This window comes from Telopea speciosissima, chromosome 3 (genome assembly GCF_018873765.1).
Source record: "Telopea speciosissima isolate NSW1024214 ecotype Mountain lineage chromosome 3, Tspe_v1, whole genome shotgun sequence".
Taxonomy (NCBI): domain Eukaryota; kingdom Viridiplantae; phylum Streptophyta; class Magnoliopsida; order Proteales; family Proteaceae; genus Telopea; species Telopea speciosissima.
Window position 1 is genome coordinate 19689696 of NC_057918.1, and position 21281 is coordinate 19710976.

The 21281-nt window shown below is 40.9% G+C and overlaps 1 protein-coding gene across 1 annotated transcript in view; it reads right to left on the reverse strand.

The window, feature by feature from the left end:
- Positions 1-1093: 1093 nt before the first annotated feature.
- LOC122655611 overlaps positions 1094-21281 on the reverse strand; it is a 32945-nt gene continuing 12757 nt past the window's right edge. The window contains exons 11-18 of the mRNA XM_043849851.1: positions 19038-19117; positions 12947-13269; positions 12759-12850; positions 12541-12667; positions 2787-4006; positions 2374-2681; positions 1816-2001; positions 1094-1688 (exon numbers count right to left, since the gene is read on the reverse strand). Of these exons, the coding sequence (XP_043705786.1) occupies positions 1562-1688; positions 1816-2001; positions 2374-2681; positions 2787-4006; positions 12541-12667; positions 12759-12850; positions 12947-13269; positions 19038-19117 (2463 nt within the window). The 3' untranslated portion in view covers positions 1094-1561. The remainder of the gene's footprint in view (positions 1689-1815; positions 2002-2373; positions 2682-2786; positions 4007-12540; positions 12668-12758; positions 12851-12946; positions 13270-19037; positions 19118-21281) is intronic.

Consider the following 21281-nt stretch of genomic DNA (forward strand, 5'->3'; position numbering starts at 1 on the left):
CCCATAATTTTTTATGTGACTCTAGACCGAGAGACAAATTTAATTGGAGCAAGGATTTAAAACTTCGAATCCAAGATCCAGATCTACTTCAGCTACGTTTGGTTGCACTCCATGGGTGTGATTTTACTGATTTCTGTTTTACGGGAACAGAACGGGAGTGGAATTGTGTTTGAAAAATTCGATTGATTTTTTTTGGGGGGTAGCAATTCGGGTTGATTTTAACATAAGTACAAAGTCGATAGGTAACACGAGCTAATGGCTAGCCTGATTATGGTTTGAGGTATCGTTATTGGATTGCCCACCCTTATTGTTATCGCATCTGTATCATCTCCAATGAGTGCCAGGCAGCCCAGCCATTGGATGCACATTGGGCGACGCCCTCATTGAGTCATTGGAGAGGATCCCGATCATTCATTGTTATCGTTAGCATTGATCCTATTTAAGTAGTGTAAATCTTGGCTTGGAGAAAATATTTAAAGTTTGGCCAAATGTTGGATTTGGCTCTTGTCCTACAGTGGCAGGAGCTGGAGCGTGTAGCCCAGCTAAACGACAGCAAAAACAAGGGTGGGATGGTCGTTTCACAGGTGGGTCCCACCCAAGGTTTAAAGTATCAATATCAGAAAGGTGATTTTAAGATACGTATCGTATCGTATCGGAGAGTGTTAACCATATTGGATCATGTATCGACTCTATACAGTTGATACTTCTTAAGTATCGTATCGATACCCTTAAAATAAGATACATATCCGTTAGTATCTGCAGATACATTAAGATACTTAAAACCTTGGTCCCACCTGGGCCCCACATGTGAAATGACCACCCCACCCCCTGTTTTAGGTGGTTTCCATGGGCTGAGCGCTCCAGCTCCCGCCACTGCAGGAGAGGAGCCAAATCCCCAAGTGTTCTATCAGGGGTGCAGGCTGTGCCCAGACACATTTGGGGAGGGGGGGGGGGGGGGGGATGGGCAAAATGACCATCATGCCCCCTAAAAATGACAAAAATACCGCTCCCATGTGTCTGGGCACAGCCTACGCCCCCGGCACAGAGAGATTTTTTTTTCTTCCCCCCTTATCCAAACATCAGTAAGCTCATCTTGGATGAAGTCAGCTCCTGCATCCAACATGATTAAATTCATTAAGAGCAACAATTAATAGCTATTTTCATTCTTATAGACTGAAACTATACAAATTTTTCTTTTTTTGTGAGCTTAAGAAAAACAAGGCAACAGAACATTATATAATAAATTATATTTAAATGGATTTATGATAATTCTTGTTACAAGGGACGGCTGAGCCTTCAAAAAACGCCTCAGAAATCTCCTCATGAGAGATACATTATCTTGTCGTTCATCCACAATCATTGCCAAGAGGGAATCCCAGGAAAAGTCCCTACTTCAGGTTTACAGCACAAGTGCCAGTTGATCCCATTCCTCCAACCTTTCTTTGAAAAGCATTTCATCTACAAATTTTGGTATGCTATCAAGACCAGTGCCCAGCAGTTCAATGAGCCATCAGCAAGATGAAAACCTGACGCAACCCTCCATCTTCCTGGAACATCTGGTCTATGTATCAATCCCCATTGATTCTGACGTTACCTTACCATAGCAGCCTTGTTGAGCCAGCAAAACCAGATCTTCTTCAGACAGCATAAGTGCACCAGAATTCAAGTAGTGCTGAGCAGCCTGTGCTCTGCAAAGGGGCCCCAACACCATAATTTGAGCTCAATTGTTTAAAAAAACAAAAAGTGCCAAGCATTGGTGGTTTTTGAAAAGGTTATCGATTGTTGAGCTGTAAATTTCGCACCAATTAAACCTACCTGTGTCGTTGAGAATACCTGCGCTGTCGTTCTGTCTTCTCAGAGTTTTCTGACAAACGAGAAGTTTCTGACCTTGAAATTTGGCCCAATGTAAATATATACTCATGGGTAGCAGCTCCCATCAATGCGAAATAAGATTTTGGCGGAACTATAGACTGATTTGTACCATAAAGACGTGATACTAAGCTGCATAGCATACACATGCACAAAACAAAATATAAATGGCAGGAATGATGAACAAGGAAAAACTTAATTCCTAAATGAAAGAGCACTAGCTCCCCCCCCCCCCCCCCGAACTCTTTTGTGGTGGCAACAAAAATAAGAAAGAAAGAAAAGACAAGGACAAGAAGTGCATGATATTGGTAACTGCAGGAGTACTCATCAACACTGAGACGAAACTGAGGATGACCTCATTTGACATGGGAAGCCATTTTTTAGCATATAATTATCCGAGTCATGAATCACTATGGAATATAGCAATGTTGAGATAACTGTGCTTGTGTAATTAGGAATACAGACCACAACTAGCTTTTTTGAACCCTTAAAAGTAGGTTATACCTGTCCATTGAAATCCCACTTCTTGGTAGTTTGATATCCAAGCAACGTCTGCCACATGAAGTATGACTTGTATTCATATCTTGGGTGATCAGCTTTCCCATGGCTGTTGTATTAGTTGTGGAAGTCAACATCTCCCAGGCCAAATCCACTCTGTTTCTGGAACCTAAATTCAATGCCTTTGCAGCAGATTCCTTTCCATAAAAGCAAAGACCATGTTGTGCAGTTGTTGATGCTATCTCAACTTGATCATGGTACCAGCAGAATGAATCCGGTTCAACACAAGGAACCATTGATGCTTCCAAGGAGTCCTGCAGAAAACCTTCTTAGCATGACGGCCAACTCTCGTTACATAAAAGGAATAGAATCAGTCAGTCTCTAATTCAGAATTGAAGAGGAAGTGAGGAGGACTTTACACTAATAAGCAGCTGACAGCAACTGAGCATCAAATCAGTATCCGAGATCAGATGGGTCATTCGAGAAGTAAGTCTCACCATCTGATAAGCATCCCTCTGTTGAGGGGTGATATATGATTTCAGATCTACGCGGCAGAGACGTAATTTTTTCCATGTTTCCTGAACTGAATAACCTTCCACTGTGCCCCAAGGATTCTCAACAGGGGAACAATTGTGGAAATTAATACGACTACATTCATCCATCACTTGATATCCTCTGGTTACAGGCTTCGAATGTTCATTTTGTGAATCCCCAACCTCGTCATCTCCATTAACTAGTTCTGCATCGATATTAAAGGTATTTCCTGATCTGTAGTCTGAATTATTTCGGAATTCTGGCATAGTTTTCTCTATGTTGTCAACCTCCATCAGAGACATTCTTTGCATTGACTCATTACAACTCATAGAAACTGTTTCCACAGTAACAGCAACATGGTCACAGGATACTGTCCTAGACAGAAATGGCGCTCCATAACTAATTTCAGTTTCAGGAACAAATGATGATTCTGGTACACATGAAATATCTATCCATTTCTCTCTCTCATTGATGTGCTGATCACTTTCTGTGTCAAAACATTTATAATGATTTCCCTCCGATTTTGCCCTTTCAGTATGATGTTGTGGGTCAGCAGATTGGTCCAAGTCCTGAGTTCCCACCTCTGGACAAATTGACTGGACAGACATACCTGACAATAAATCATTGCTCTGATACCCAGACAGATTTTTCAATTTAACAGGAGGATTTCCACTAGATAACTCATCCTCAGAGTCTGAATAGACAACCGTATGCATTCGACGTTTCGAAGTTTTCTGAGTGGATGCAACTGGGGAGCCTGACAAATCAGGTAAATCATAAACATCATCTAATTGAGCTGAAAATTGATTGCCCTCATGAATGGAACAATTTCTACTTAACATGGATTCCTTCTTTGCCATAATACTCTCTGTTTCAGTGTTACCCATTTCCGTGGCATCCTGTGTTTCCTTAGAGTTGAACTCTTTTTCCAGTGGCTCCATTAAGCTGGCATTTTCTTGCACCATGGACAAAGACTTGGTTATCTCCTTCTCCACTAGATCTGATAATTGAGAAGGGAAACCCCAAGGGATTACCTTTGGTAAAATCCAATGCCCTGCTTCAATATCAAACTGCAGTGGACCATACAGATAGTGCATGTTTTTGTCTGAAAGTTGGTAGACTGAATCAAAAACCTCTCAACTAAAATAGCAGAAAATACAACTAAATTCAATAAACTATTAAGTAGCCAACTAAATATTGCATTTGATCTCTTGTTGCTCATAAGCCAGTCAAATGAGAAAAAATTGATTTCTTTTACCAAGCGGACTCTGTATGAACGTTAGAATTTTGCATGTATATATTTCAAAAGAAACTGCAACATGTTTGCCATACAATCAAAGATAAATAAATGAACAAACATATGTATATCGTGAATTGATCCCAAAAAAAGAGGGAAAGTGGGGGGGAGGGGGACTGCATGTTGTGAAGATTTATTAATGTGGCATTCTCTCCTGGGCCAAAAATACCTCCATGTTTTACACTCCTGTGGTAATTGTCTGTCCCTATAGAACCCTAACCCATAAAAGCACATACTTAAATAACCACACTACATCTGGTCGTTATTCTACCACACAACTCACTGGAGTTTCACAAATATAGTTCAGTTTGTTTCACCAATAACAGGATGTAGTGGTTCAGAGTCTAGATTAGAACCTAGAAGATCACAGAGGCTGCAACCACATTTAGAACACGATCAGATTGAAAAAATTTGAAGAATTAGACAGAAAAAATATGGAATTAATTATTTTAAGGAAAAAAGTCTTCCAGGTAATTACAAAACACTAACCAGAGGCGGTATTTAAGAGTAAATAATTATGGAATTTCAGAAATAAGGAAGAATAGATGGCGGTAAACAGAGACTAGATAAAACTAAGTCAAATAGGGATGGAGCTTCACCAACGTAATCATTCAAGCCTACTTAACGGTCCCAATCCAGAAAATATTAAATTAACATAACCTGAGATGCTACGATGGGCTGATAGCAGAAAACTCAGAAAAACAGAGCAAGAAACTCAGAAGGAGAATTAGACAATGATAAAGTAATAAACAACGAATGGAATCAATTAAGTACAATCCAGATGGATGCTTTACTCTCTCGATAAACATGGACCTTGCTAGACTTAGCTCCCGGTACAGATCTTGTACAATGTCGCTGGATATACACAATTAAGTACAATCCAAATGGTTCCATTGAATGGCTTAAGACCCGTTTGGTTGCTAAGGGCTTTACTCAGACATGGTGTGGATTACTTTGAGACCTCACCAGTTGCTCATCTAAATTCGGCCCGGGTTCTTATCTCCTTGGCTGTAAATTTAGATTGGCCTCTCTATCAGCTGGATATCAAGAAGGCGTTCTTATATGGTGATATATAGGAGGTATATATGGAGCAACTCCAGGGTATGTTGCTCAGGGGGAGAATTCACACAGAGTATGTAAGCTACACAAGACTATTTATGATTTGAAAAGTCACCTAGGGCCTGGTATGACAATTTCAGCTCAATTGTTACTAAGTATGGTTTTTCACAATGCTATTGTAATCACTCAGTCTTTGTTCGCCACCGAGGTTCAAAGGTGGTTGTATTAGTTGTTTATGTCAATGGCATTATTGTATCTGATAATGATACATCTGGTATTGCAGAGGTAAAATCTTTTCTGCATCAACACTTTCAAATGGAAGACTTAGGTTCCCTCAGTATTTTCTTGGTATTGAAGTACTACAAAGCAAGAAAGAGATTAGTCTATCACAATGGAAATATATGTTAGATCTTTTGTCTGAAAGTGGTATGCTTGCATGTAAACCAGTTGATACTCCTATGGATCTACATCATAAGTTTGGCATCATCTTGGTGAGGTATTTGATAATCCGCACTGGTACAGAAGATTACTTGAGAAGCTTATTTATCTTACTATTACTAGACCTGACATTTCTTTTGTTGTGGGTGTTATTAGCCAATTTATGCAGTCGCCGAAGTAAGTTCATGAGAGGCGGTTTGTTGTATCTTAAGGAATCTAAAGGGGGTTCCAGGGAAGGGGCTCATTTATCGTCCACATCAGAATGTTGATCTAGTAGGTTTTCTGATGTTGATTGGACCGGTGCTGATGGTGATAAGAGATCTACCACAGATTATTGTACGTTTATTGGTGGCAATCTTGTCTCGTGGCATAGCAAAAAGCAAACAATTGTGGCTCGATTCAATGCTGAGGCTGAGTATAGAGCTATGACTCATACTACAGCCGAGTTGATGCAATTGAAATCACTTCTACAAGAGTTGGGTTTTCCAATTACTCAACCTCTATGAAGATGTTTTGTGATAATCAAGCTGCAATCTACATTGCTAGCAACCCGGTGTTTCACGAGAGAACCAAACATATTGAGGTTGACTGCCACTTTGTGCAGGATGCTATTATGAAGAAGCTGACTGTTACTCTGATCAGTTGGCTGATCTGTTTACCATGTTTCTTTTTGGCCCTGCTTTCCGGAAGTGTTGTTCTAAGCTGGGCATGGGAGATTAATATGCTCCAGCTTGAGGGGGAGTGTTAAGTTGTGGTCCTAAAGGAGTCGAGTAGTGTTAGACCTACTCACGGTAGGGGGAGTGTTCCTATTGTGAGGGTCTTAGCTAGTGTTGGCTTTAGTTAGCAGTAGCTGTTTATAGTTAGTTTCCTCTGTGGTTTATGTTTCCTTATTCAGTTGTAATTCCTAATTTCCTTTCGGATGCAAGTTTGCATATTATAAATAAAGCTTACCTGTCTAGCGATAAACACCTATCGCTGAACTGGTTCTCTCCTCTTTCTTCTCTCTACATCGTGTCTCTCTCTCTCTCTCTCTATCTATATGTTTCTCTCATTGTCTCTTCTCTTCCTTATCCTCTGATTGACTGGTTATTAAGTTCTCTCTTGTCACAGGGTTCTGTTAGAGTTTATGTAACAAGGGTACTTTAGGAACTAGTTTATGTCTAGTTGCCTTGTATTGTATTTCCTTTTTTACCTTTTACCTCCCTAGAGAGGTGTATGTAATTCCTCTTCTATTATTAGTGAACTAATATAGGTGTGGTGGAGACAATACTCCAACACACAACATTGCCCCGTTTTCTCTTCTTCTTCTTCTTCAACCTCCTACTCACATCTTTCCCTTGTTCCCTTGCATTCCTTAACTTCCAACTTGGCATCAGAGAACATTTTGTTGGTTTGAGAGTCGAGTCACCTTCTTATTCCTTTTCTCTCCTTTCTTTGGAACCCTAGGTTACAAAGGGGTTCCAAGGAAGGAACTATTATGTGAAATGTATGAAGATATCTTGCAAGGAGCATGAATGAAGACCATGGAGACACCAAAAGAGGTTTTTATTGAAGAAATAGGGTTTGGAGCTCAAATTGAACCAACCCAACCAGGCAGCAAGTTACCACCAGCTTTTTGGTATTTTTTTCTCTCTTCTTTATCCGGATGTCTTAGGAGCTGGAGTTTAGCTCATTTGGATCGCCCTAGGGTGTGTTTACACCCCCCAACGGCCTCGTTTCATGTCCCTAAGAGTTGCTGCACCACAACTCCTCTCTCTCTTGGATTATAGGGTACCGCCAGCCTCTGTTTCAGTTTGTCTTGTTTGCAAAGATGGTTTGTGCTATTTTCTGCTGTTTGATTTTGGTGATTTGTGTTGTTTGAGCTCTTCATGTTGCTGTATCAGATTATTGAGTTGTGAAGCATTTGGTGGAGTTGGATTTTGTTGTAGTATTTGCATGATTTGCTTGTTGGACTGTGAATACTAGTGTTTGAAAGCTTTTTTTTTTGGGTTGAGCAGTGACTCCCCATTTAACATTGGTTGTTATCCCTACCTTGTGAGTGTAATTTTTCATCGTGTCTGGAAGCAATGACACTACAGACATAACTCTCCTCCCAATCTCGAGTACTACTTCTCCTACTCATATGGTGGTTAACAACCCAAATACCCAGATTTCGATTGTGAAGTTGGACAATAGGCTGCTCCCTCTCTCTTTTCCTCTTTCTCTGGCCCTGGAAGTCTTTTCGAGGAGCATCCAAGCCAAAACTGACATCCACCTTATCTCCCCTATTCCCAAATGCAAGCACCTAAATCTCACCCACCTGGCCTTTGCGGATGATTTAATGATCTTCTCCGAAGCCTCCCCCTCCTCTGTTTCCGCCATAATATCTTCCCTTCACCTCTTCGAGAATCTCTCTAGCCTCCGTATCAACCTCCTTAAATCCAAGCTCTTCCTCTCTGGTATCTCCAATTCTGACAGAGACTCCCTCCTGCGCCTAACAGGCTTTTCCCTGGGCTCCCTCCCAGTGAAATACCTGGGCCTCCCCCTCATCCCTGCTAGGCTTTCCAATCATCACTGCACCCCCATGCTTGACAATATCCGCAAGCGTCTCCAGCTCTGGAAAGGCAAGCTTCTCTCTTATGCGGGTAGACTTGAATGCATTAGATCGGTTCTCCAATCTTCTTACATTTATTGGTGTGGGGTCTTTGGCCTTCCTATAGCTACCATTAAAGCCATGGAAAACCTCTCCTGTGCTTTCCTCTGGAAAGGGAAGGAAACCTCTAAATTCCTCCATCCTCTCAGCTGGAATTCCATCTGCCCTCCCAAATCTGAAGGGGGCCTTGGCATTCGCCGTATCCGCGACTCCAACATCGCGGATATTCTAAAGTTGATCTGAAAATTTTCCTCCAAGCGCGACTCCTTTTGGGTTCATTGGGTTTACTCCCACCTCCTAAAAAATGACTCCATTTAGACCGTCGACATCCCTTTGGATTCCTCCTGGATCTGGCACAAGATCCTCCTCCTCCGTCCCCTGGCTCTCAGAGCCACATCCTCTACAATTGTTGATGGTTCCACCATCTCCCTTTGGCTTGACCCCTGGCACCCAAATGGGGTTCTTTATAATCTCTTTGGCCCTAGAGCTATTTACTCCTCTGGAATTCCCAAGTCTGCCCTCCTCTCCTCCATTATCTCCCACGGTCTCTGGTACCCCCCAACCCATCTTCCCCCCATCCTCTCCCAGATCTGGAATTCCCTTCCCCCTCTCCCCCTCTCCCCATCTCATGCGGACAAGGTCATCTGGCTCCCCTCCTCCAACAGCCTTTTTAGCTTTAGATCAGCCTAGAACTTTGTCAGGACTCATACCCTTACTGTTCTTTGGCACAACCTAGTCTGGTTTAAAGGTCACATCCCTCGCCATAGCTTCACAGTCTGGAGAACCCTTAACCTTTGCCTCCCCACCCAAACCTTCCTCATCCACCGAAGAATCCCTGCCCCCCCCCCCTTCTTATATCTTTTGCTAGAATGGTTCAGAAGACATTGACCACCTCTTCTTTGCTTGCCCTTTCTCCTCTACCATCTGGAAAAAAGCCCTTTCGTTTATTTGGCCCCGCAGCAGGAGACCCCTCCCCTTTGCTAGAGAGTAGTTCTGGCTGGTCATGACTTACCCTGGCTGCTCCATCTGCAACACTGTTGGCAAGCTAGTATTTGGCGCTGCTATTTACCACATTTGGATGGAGAGCAACCTCAGAAGATGGACCTCCAACTCTCGGTCTTTCGACTTGATTTGGAAAGCCATCTCCTTGGATGTCTCCTCGAAGCTAAGTTTTCTCCCTAAAAAAAATTTTCGGACTCCCTAAGGAACCGGCATATTGTTGTTTTCTGGGGTTTAGATAGTGCTCTTTTACGGCCCCAAAACCCTTCTTAGTTTGGTTTGGGGTTTGTATCTTTCTCCCCCACCCCCCCTTTTCTTTCCTTTGGTAATAGATTCTTTACTCACCAAAAAAAAATACTAACTACTTGGACTGGGCACATTCTGTGAAGCTCTCTCTCTGGAGTAGCGGGAAGCTTGGGTATGTTAATGGCACCATCAAAGCCCCAATCCAACCAACCCAACATATCCAAAATGGGAGACTGATAATTCCACGGTCATGACTTGGCTGATCTTCTCTATGAAGCCTGAGATTGCGATGAGATTTATGCGAAAGGAAGCTGCCAAAGATAACTACTATTCTGAAGTATGGATATCCCAGAATCAAGCTGACCACACAATATTTACCCAGCGAGGTAATGGTACCATCGGCATCACAGCCCTTATCGTCTATATTGATGACATTGTAGTGACTGGATATGACAGTTGAGATAGCTAGGCTGAAGACCTACTTGGCTCAATAGTTTGAGATTAAAGATTTGAGTCCCAAGTATTTCTTGGGAATTGACGTGTCAAGGTCCAAGAGGGGAATCAACATATGTCAAAGGAAATTTGTTCTTGATTTGTTGAAAGAGACAGGGATGTTGGGCTGCAAACTAACAAATTCTCCTATTGAGCAGAATCACAAACTAGGAGAAGATTGTGGTCCATTTCTTGTTGATGCAGGGAAGTACCAGAGGCTAGTGGAGACGCTCATCTATTTGTCTATGACTTGCCTAGATATTTCTTATGCAGTGGGAGTGGTGAGCCAGTTTATGCATGCTCCCAAGAGTGGGCACTTGAATGTTGTATACCGCATTCTCGAATACTTGAAGTCCTCTCCAGGGAAGGACTATTGTATGCCAGGCACAATCACTTGAGAGTAGAAGGTTTCAAAGATGCCGATTGGGCTGGATCCATCTCAGACAAAAGGTCTTCTCTTCAGTTTAGTACCCTATTTTTTAGGTTTAGTACCCTATTATGTAAGCTAGGAATGCATGGCATTTATTCTCCTGCTTGAGGGGGAGTGTTAGAGTTTATGTAATAAGGGTACTTTAGGAACTAGTTTTTTGTCTAGTTGCCTTATATTGTAATTTTCCATTTTTTTACCTTTTACCTCCCTAGGGAGGTGTATGTAATTCCTCTTATATTATTAGTGAAGTAATATAGGTGTGGTGGAGACTGTTAATGTGCTTTGGGTACTGTTCACGTGAACAGTAACTAGAAGATGAGAGTTGTTAGTCAAGGGCAGTTTGGGAATTTCTCTTGTGTGTTAACTCTACCCTATTATTAATAATATTGGTGAAGAGGGGAGAACAATTTTTTCATTCGACAGTTCTCCCCAAAGGATTACAGCCACTTCTCTTCTTCTTCATCTTCTTCCTCTCCATCTTCTCCATTAAATCTGGTTTTATTTACAAGAGACAATACTCCAACACACAATATTGCACCATTTTATCTTCTTCTTTAACCTCCTACTCACATCTTTCCCTTCTTCCCTTGCATTCCTTTACTTCCAACTGGTTCATGCCAGGACAAAGTTTGAATATAAAAAATTGATGGTTTGCTGTAACATGAACTTAACAGTATTTTTTTTCCCGCCCCGGGGGGGGGGGTGTTACCTTTATGTTACTTGGGTTAAATAGGAGTGAGGCAGTTGCTAAGAAGAAAAGGAGGAGAAGGTAGGCATGTGTGTGGGACTTTTCAGTAGTTCGGAGTCTTATTTAATCTGATCGTGGGTTAATCAAGTAGGAGTTGATTCTGTTATTTTGGTTACAAATTGGAGTCTCAGAGTTAGGAATTGAGTTATATTTCTTTTCAAATTCAGTTTATGATTGTTTTCTGCAGTACTCCAGTTGAAATAGGATTCCATAGCTGGTTGCAGATATTCTAATAATTTTTTTTCCAGTTTAGAAAAGGACTTTTGTAGCCCAAATCAGTATTGGATCAGGTCCAATCCAAAAGTTATAAGTACATGTAAAGGCCATAGGCTTCACCCACTTTCATGAATTTAAGTTCTCAGTTTTCTAAACTGTGAGTGTGTGCTGTGAGGATTTACAGAGATTAGCTTGATGGATTCCAACTAAGACCACAGGTGGATTCCTGCACTGTTATCTTCTTTTTCTATCTTAATTCCTACCATTCCACAGGTCAGTTTCCATTATCTTACAGTGTGCAGCACCCCTGGCTTTAGTTCAACTATTCAGCTTGCTTTCTACTCTCACGACTTTCTGAATCCTGCAGAGAATTGTTTCAAACTTAATATTCAAGCCTCTGGTTATCTGCTCTGTTGATTCTTGTTCCCAATTGTTGGAGTTGGATAGCTAGAACCTATGTTCCAGTATTACTTCTCTGTTTCCTAGTTTCACCAGGACTGCTCCTTTGAATCTCTTTCCTGATCTCAGTTTTCTTAGATCTTCTGTAGGGCCACCTAATCTTAACACTCAATCAGAATATTGGACATTCTGATTTATCTATTTGCTGCTACAAAAAAATTCCTTTAGTTTCCTCTGTTTTGGAGATCCTGTGTTTGCAAGTCTCTTTCTAGTTTCTATATTAGGACTAATTTGCGTTAAAGAGCTCCTAAAGAAACTTATCATCCTCCTTATTTTCTATCCTCTTGTTGCTTAACAGTTTCAACCTATTTTCTCCCATGCTCCTGATAATGTATGGATCTTTCTGCCAAAAGATTAGAAATCCATCAAATAACAAAGACAATTTCAAGCATGCAATTCAAAGGCCCCCTGCCCCTAATCTTCTTATAAAGGTTTGAAAAATCCACTACAGGTATCTCTCCCCCTCTATACTTCTCTCTGCTTCCACAAGCCCAGGGAGGAGAGACAACAATATGTTTATGTTTGTACTGATAGTATATCAAGTATTACAGTTCAAGTCTACACCAAAATTCCAAACCCTAAAACTTCAGAGTACTAGATTTTTGCTTATGCTGGTCACCGACCTTGATATTGTCCATCCTGACACCAGAACTGGAGAAGCATAATGGTTTTCCGAATATCACCATGACAACATTCAACAATTCGCTCTATCAACTTTGGTTGAATATCAACTTTTTCTGCAGCACAGACCTACAGAGAAATTAACAGATATGATTCAAACAGGCAAAGTCCTCAATATGCAAGAAGGCAAACAAATGAAAATGCATTGGAAGATAATTACCATGTATATATGAGAAACAAGTTCTTTCAGAGATGGAACTGTGAAACACACTTCAAGCCTGTCCAAATTATCTGGCAGAAGTGGATCCTCACCTGGAATTACAACATTAAGAATATAAATAGAAAAAAGTAATATTCATATATACAAAAGAGCATAAGTGAGATTCTCAGTCAATTTGACAGTCTTACAATTGCTTGTGAGTATTATCGGACACCTTGCTGTTCTAGCAAACTGTTGTATAGCAGCAATAAAACCGCGGTCGTCATAAAAAATTATATCCACATCCTCAAAGAGAATAAGAGTTTTCTTTGCACCTTCTCCACAGGCAGTTCCATTTTGCTTAAAAACATTTCCAGACCCTTCCTTTGTGTCTGCTGATACCTCCTCGTCAGTAGAGGAGGTGAGCTCAATCACCTCATTGTGGATCTCATGGACCATTTTACTAATTTGCTGGTTTGTCAGAAGTTCAGGTGTAGGTTTCTTCCATAAGCGTGTGGGATTCCTTTTTGTCCTGGAAGAAAATTAGTTAAGATATCAACATAAAAAATATAAACAGAATATATAATTATGCTTCTGAATTTGTTTCTTTTCTATTTCCCACCTCTTGTTAAAGTTGCACAAGTTATTCCAATGGCATACATAATGCTCAGAAATGAAACTTGAGGATGTTAGTAACAGGTACTCATCTTCTGAAAATAAAATATAAATAGAAATTAATATATATGTTCTTAAGCATTTCACAAAGCCACTCTCCAGCACTTTATGTCCAATTACAAACCCCAAACTACATGCCCGTAGTTGAGATACTGTCACAAATGCATTTCAATTTGTAAACTGGCCCTGAAAGTAGGTAACATTATATCCCGTTTATACTTTGATAAAGTGTAGATAGGATTCTCTAACCATAGTTGTTAAAACACCACCTAGGCGGCGCCTAGGCTGCCGGGCGGTTTTGGAGATGGCTAGGCGGGTATTGCTTTTCTGAACACATAAAAGGCGACCGCCTTGGTGTGCTAGGCGTCGCCTAGGCAACATCTAGGATGCCCTTGTCACACCTTAGGAGTTGGGCAACCACCTTATTACATTTGCATATGTATTGTTTTTTTTCACCACTTAATCATATAGTTTTTTTTTATTCTATTTCTAATTTTATCATTGGCATGTGTGCCGAAGAATATGCATTCGTGCTGCATGGGATCAAAGGATATAAAGGGGTTTAAACAACTTTGTCACTCACAACTCAGTCTCATGCTCTGCAACCCAAAGTCCCAACCCTCGATTCCTCGAAAGGATTTACCATATTCAACCCATGACTGTGTGACCATTTGACCGTGAGACGAAATCTGCAGCCCTATGTCCTCTTTCTGGCATCTCCAACGGTAAATTTGTCTTTTTTTCCCCCTTCTTCCTCTTCTTCTCTTCTCTTCACTGTGCTTTTGTTTTTTTTTTTCTCCTTCTCCTCCTCCTTCCCCATGACACAATGACGCACTGTTTTCTCCTTTTATTTTTTTTCCTCCATTTCTCTGCAACTAGTAATCGATTTGTTTTTTTTTTGTCCTTATTCCCCATGACACACTGTTTTTTTTTCCCCTCTCCCATTTCCGTTCTGTTTAATAAATTGATCGATGCCCTAACTCCTCATCCTGAGACCATCAGCAGAAGGTAGACCTTTGAATACATATCATGGACAGAATTTAGGCATAAATGATAAATCTATTAATGTACTGCAGGGTGCTCTTTAACTGTTATAACCCCCTGCCCCCAATTTCTCTTCCTAGACAACTTGTGTAACCTTATCACTTATCAGGTTTGTTGTGTCTTGCTTGGATTATTACTGTTAATAAACTACTTTCTGCTTCTGGTTTTTCTCAATTTTCAAGTGATTTATTGGCATTCTTTGTGTTTCACTTATTGTTGAGTTTTTACTTTTCTAATGTTAGCTCTTTTTTTTTTTTGGCGAATAAATATCATTACCAAAAACCCCAAAAAAAGAGGGGAAGAGAGAGGAGGGGGAACTATACAAGCCTCAAGCCTTAAGAAGGCAGGCCATGAGGCTGCAAAAGAGAAACATCTAATCCCCAGGATACAACAATATGCATGTTCCTTGGGGTATCTACAAGAGATCTATGGGGAAGCATGTGGATCTTGAAACTAACATCGAAGAAGATGGCTTTCCAAATCATGTCAATAGAACAAGAATTTGAGGTCCATCTTTGGAGATTCCGCTCCATCCAAATTTGAGATATAGCAGCCCCAAACACAAGCTTGTTGGTGGTATCACAGATCGTACTACCCAAAAAGACCATATCCAACCAAAGCCACTCACTGACGAAGGGAAGAGGTCTCCTTCTATGGGGCCAAATGGAGTCCAAGGCTTTCTTCCAAATAGTGAGGGCTAAGGGACAGGAGAAGAAAAGGTGGTCAACGTCCTCATTACCATTTCAGAAAAGGACACAGGAGGGGGAGACAGGGATGTGACGGTGGAGGAGATATGATTGGATGGAAGGCAGAGGTTAAGGGTTTTCCATACATTAAAGCTATGGCGGGGTATGTGGCCTTTGAACCAAACTATATCGTACCATGGGACAGGGGGCATGGTGTCTGACAAAGTCCCAAGCAAAGTTAGAGCTAAAAAATCCATTTAGGGGAGGGGAGCCAAGTAATCTTGTCCGAGAGAGAAGGGTTGGGGGGAGGGGGGACCAAGAGCCAAGGGAGAAGAGTGTGGAGAGTAGGGCAGATTTAGGACTACCAGAGGAATAAACCGAACGGGCACCTATGATATTATAAAGGACTCCTAGGGGATGCCATGGATCCAGGCAGAGGGAGATAGAAGTCCCATCAGCGATCTCTGAGGAGGTAGTTGTAAGCTAAGGGATGGAGGAGAAGGATTTTGCACCAAACCCAGGGGGAGGTCTACAGGTTGGGGGGCTGTCCAAATGAAGTCATTTTTACGGAGATAGGAGTAGACCCTATTGACCCAGATTGAATCATGCTTGGTGAAGATTTTCCAAATTAGCTTGAGGGTGCCAGCAATATAATAGTGGCGGATCCTGCGGTTACCAAGACCTCCTTCATATTTTGGGAGACAGGTAGCTGCCCAACTAATCGGATGTAGGAATTTAGAAGATTCCTTTCCTTTCCAAAGGAAGAAGCAGAAGAGAGATTCCATGGCTTTGATGGTGGATTTTGGAAGCCCATAGATACCAAACCAGTATATGTATGAGGATTGAAGGACAGATCTGATCAACTCAATCCTACCTGCGAAGGAAAGGATTTTGCCCTTCCAGAGCTGGAGCCTTTTACGGATAAGGTCCAGCATAGGGGTGCAATGAATACCAGTTAGTCTGGCAAGGATCAAAGGAAGACCAAGGTATTTCACAGGTAAGGAGCCTAGGGAAAATACTATTAGGTGGAGCAGGGTATCCTTGTCCGCATCAGAGACACCAGAGAAGAAAATATGGACTTCAAGAAATTAATTCGAAGACCAAAGAGAATCTCGAAGAGCTGCAATGAAGACATAATGGAAGAGATAGAGGAGGGGTAAGCCTTGTAGAAGATCATGAGATCATCAACAAAGGCAAGATGGGCAAGGTTGAGGGCTTTGCACTTAAGGATGGGGGGAGAAAAGGTGTTGGTCCGTTTTTGCCTGAATGCTCCTGGAGAAGAGAAAAGGATAGGAGGCAACCCTAGCGGATTCCAACTTTGGAAGGGAAGAAACCAACAAGGGAACCATTGACAATGATAGAGAAGAAAGGGGAGGAGATGCAATAGTGGATCTAGTGGACAAAAACAGGGGAAAGGACATCTGGGTTAAGACATCACAAACAATATCCCTACGCAGGGAGTCAAATGTCTTATGGATGTCAATTTTCATGAGGGCAGCTGGGGAATGTGATTTACAAGCGAAATCCCAAACAATTTCCGAGCAGAGGAGAATATTATCAGCAATGCTTCTGCTGGAAATGAAAGTCGGTTGATTGGGGCTGACTAAGGAAGGGACTACAAGTTGTAGCATATTTTCCAAGATTTTGGCAATGAATTTGTAGAGAAGGTTGCAGAGAGAGATAGGTCTGAAGTCAAACAAGGAGGAGGCTCCCTCTTTCTTGGGGATGAGGCAAAGAAAAGTTTGGTTTATTTAAGGGAGTTGGCTGGGATTGAAGAAAAAGCTATAAATAGCTTTGGTGAGCTCATCTTTAATGATGTCCCAACAAAACGAGAAGAACCCCATACTGAATCCATCAGGGCCAAGAGCTCGATTGGATTTATGAGAAAGAACTGCTTTGAGGATCTTCCTTAGAGGGAATAGATTGGAGGAAGTCATGGAGGGAGGGGGCAAATTTATTGATAAAATCGGGGGGAGGGGGAGGGGGAGGACAGAAGAGGGAGGAGAAATGGGAGATGGCTTCCTTCTTAATGTCAAGAACAGCCGTGAGCGAGGAACCATCTCGAGTGAGGAGCATGGGGATAGAATTAGAGTTGGAATGGGCTTTCATGGATCGATGGAAGTAGGCCGAATTAGAATCACCAAGCTCAAGCCATTTGATACGGGATTTTTTGGCAGAGGAAACTCTCTTCTTAGGAGGAAAGGGAGGAGAGCTCCATGGAGAGGCGGGTTTTCCTCCCCATTCAACAAAGGGTTGAGCATGTCAACCTGGAGTTGGGATTGGACAAGGGAAAGACTAGTGCGGCAAGAGGACACTCAGGAAGAGATATTACCGAAGCTAGACGAAGTCCAAGCTTTAAGGGCTTCTTTAGAATGCGAAGCTTTCTTGCAAAAGAGAGGAGAGGAAGGGAAAAACAGTGGACATGTTTGTTCTATGCTTCTCAAACAGTAGGGAGAAAATGAGAATGGGATGACCACATATCAAAAAATTTGAAAGGCTTAAACCCAAAGGAGGAGTATGGTTGAATGAGGAGATGGCAAGAGCTATGGTCGGACATGCCTAGAAGGAGGAAGTTGGCGTGGGAATTGGGGTAGAGAGAGAGAGCCAAGCCACATTGATGAGGACCCAGTCTATATGGCAAGCAATCCGATCCATGCCAACTCTCCTACTGTGCTAAGTAAGAGGGGAGCCTAACCATCTCAAGTCATTGATACCAAGATCTTCAATACAATCATTAAAAGCATTGACAGATAGGTCGTCCAATTTTCTCATGACCAAACCTAACTACATTGAAATCACCTCTCACAACCCAAGGGAGGGAGCTCTCACTGGACTTAAGGAGGGAGAGATCGGTCCAAAGAGAGAGCCGATAAATAGCTCGATTAAAAGCATATACTACCGAGTGGGAGAAGGATGACAAGGAGTTGGGGAGGGAGAGCTGGAGGTGGAGAAGTTGGGGGGAGAAGAAGGAAATAGAGATGTTGATTTTGGAGGGGTCCCATAAAATCCAGATGCAGCCATTAGGGGAATGTTCATACTTGGAAAGAAAGCACCAACAGGGAGCAATCAAGGAGGCAATGCGGGGAGTGGATGGATTTGATAAGAGCCCTAATATCAGCATGTTTAGCCAAGGAATTAAGTCCCTTGACATTCCAAATAAATCCAGAAGACATGGGTGGATTTGATAAGAGCCCTAATATCTATTATTAGCTATAATTTCTGGTGGATTATTATTATTGAATTTTCCAAGTGGTTTATTGGTGTAACGGGGTTCTTTTTGCTTTTCCAAGTGGTCTATTGTTAGCTATTATATGTGACTAAAATATATTGGAAATATTATCTAATGTTAGCTATTGCTTAATAATATTTCTGTTGCTGGTGTTTTCTTTGTGCTTCTATAGTTCTATCAGCTTAATATACAATGGATGTTGATATGATTCTTGATGTAGCATATAAGTAGAATTATATCATTGCTAATATGCTACTTGGCTATTTGCTATGGTAGTCTACTAGATATAATGGATACATAAAAAATAAAAAAAATTTAATACTAGGATGCTTAGGCAGCCACCTTGTCGCCTAAGCGCTTAGGAGGCGCTCCAACGCCTTGGGTCGCCTAGTTCCTTGACAACTATGTCTCTAGCATAGTTTTAGGGAAACATTAGCAAATGACCAACAGAGGTTAACTATCAATATTCTATCAATCAATTAAGGACCCTATTAGAAATTCACACTAGCAAAACTATTCTTAACTAATGGTGCACATCTATGCAGATACGAAATAATTAATATAAAAATATATAAATAACACAAAGCATGCTGATATGAATTGGTAGGCAAAGACAAGAGACATGCAGGTTCTAGAATAGACTCATCAGTGAGTAAATTTGCCAACCATTTAAACCGATGAGATTCAACTGCCTCTCTGAACTTCTCCTTCAAAACAGTTCCATTTCGCCAATCAGAAGCACTGACCTGGTAAAAAAACATATCAGGAATATGTCTCATCTGATTTGGACTTACTCTATTTCTGGCTACAGTTTTAAAAAATTAGACAACAAATTGCAGTTAATGCTGCGTGGTCAAGCTTTTGATTCCCAAGAGCAATGACTTTGAGTCCCTATTCCACAGACTTCCATGAGCATCACACAGTATTCCGTGAGAGTGAATTAATGCTGCGTGGTTAAGCTTTTGATTGGATTTTGAAGAACCATTAATGAATCACTTGGATTCTAACCACCTGAGTGGAATTCCTAAACATCTTCACTGATGTTGAGGAGCTCCAACAACTAGTTTTTTAGAAAATATAAGTTGATTATTGGAGACCAAAATGAATTAATACTTCCAACTGATTTGGAATTGGAATGGACCTCAATTAGTTAGTTTTCTCTTGGGAATGAAAAGATAATTAAAATATTTTGAATCGGAAACTAAGCTTGACTCTAACAACTAGTTTTGCTGACCCCAACAGCTAGTTTGTTGCTTATATATAGGTTGAGTCATTTGAATGTCATATACAAGAATACAAGAAGAAGAACAAGAGAAAATCATCGTGAACTGAGCTAAATCGATCACAACAACTTGAGAAGGGCTATCTTGTGCAGATCATCTGAACTTAAAGTGTGTACAATTACAAGCTTGAAGAAGAAGAAGCCATTTGCTATAGTGGAGCTTGTGTAGCTCATTGTACTTAGTGTACTTGTAGAGGAAAAGCCTGTGTGGCCCGGGTAGAAAATTCTTGACCTGTGTGGTCCGGGTTGGAAATCCATAGCCTAGCTCAGATGCTTAATCCAAGGGACTGTGATTGAGTTGTGAAGGGCTTGATTCCTACCAGTGAAAGGGATATTTGATAGTGGATTAAATCTTTGGTCCGCGAACAAGGTAGTGGATGTTGAATCAGTTAGATCCTAACCACTCTAAATTGGTTGTGTGCATCTTTGTCTCCTTCTCTCTATCTCTCTCTTGCACATACTTTATTTCAAGCTTCTAATAATATCATCCATGGCACTCCATATGTTTGATGCTTATTTATTTTCTATCATTTTCCATTGTATGATGATTGGAATGTTTATGGGGTCATGTTATATGTTGTTTAAATTAGTCACAACCCAATTCACCCCCCTCTAGGGTTGCATTGGATCCTACACACCTGTATAAATTCACTTATCCGCATCGAAACCTGACAAAACCTAGGCTCGAAATAGTATCGAACCAGGTTTGGCACTTATTTTAATCAAATATCATTTAAGTAAATGATTTCATTTACTTAAGATATTATTCATAAATAAGCAAATACTCCCTATTTGAATCAAATAAAAATAGTTAAAAAGTCAAACTCCAAAAGGATAAAAGGTCTAACAGTCTAACTCTTGCTTATTTCTCCAAAGTTAGCATTCCAACACTCTAATTCTTGTTTATATCCTCAGTGTTTGGGCACTTATATGCTTTTCTAACAAGCCCCTCCCCACCCACCCCCCTGGAAAATGATGGCCAGTGAACTTGGTATCCTAGTCTCCAAGTGGCAAGTAATTGCTGACATGGTGGGTCATGTTTATACAGGACCCACATCCATTTCTCTAGTCAATTTTCAGCCTGAAATGAGAGTGTAACAGGAATCAAAAGTCAGTGCAAGGTGTTTAAGAGAAAATAAAATTAAGCGAAGGAAGGTGGAGGTTAGTTGCATCTCATAATTTTCCATAGCTATGGATGCACTTTTGATCCACGTGGTATGCTCCTTTTCTTCCGAATTTTACCAATGAAATGGGGCAAGATCCTATGTAACATGGAGGCACCAAACTGTCTGCCACGCGATAATTAATGAACATTACAAAGTTCAACAACCTCGGTACATAATCTTAATTATAGAGTATATTTATTTCAAAATTTATTTAAATATGTTTATCTTGCAGCATGTAAAAGTGGAATGCATCGATAGTTGGATAAATAGATGCCATGCAACAAAATTGGGGTGCATTGATATTTACATAAATAGATGCCATACAACTAAGGACACTTATATATATTTTTAACTATACTATATAACCAACGGTTATACATACAAAGGTTATGTAATTAGTTAGTAAATATGCGAATAATACGCATATTATATGTGTATCCGTCCGTATGAATCAAAAAGACA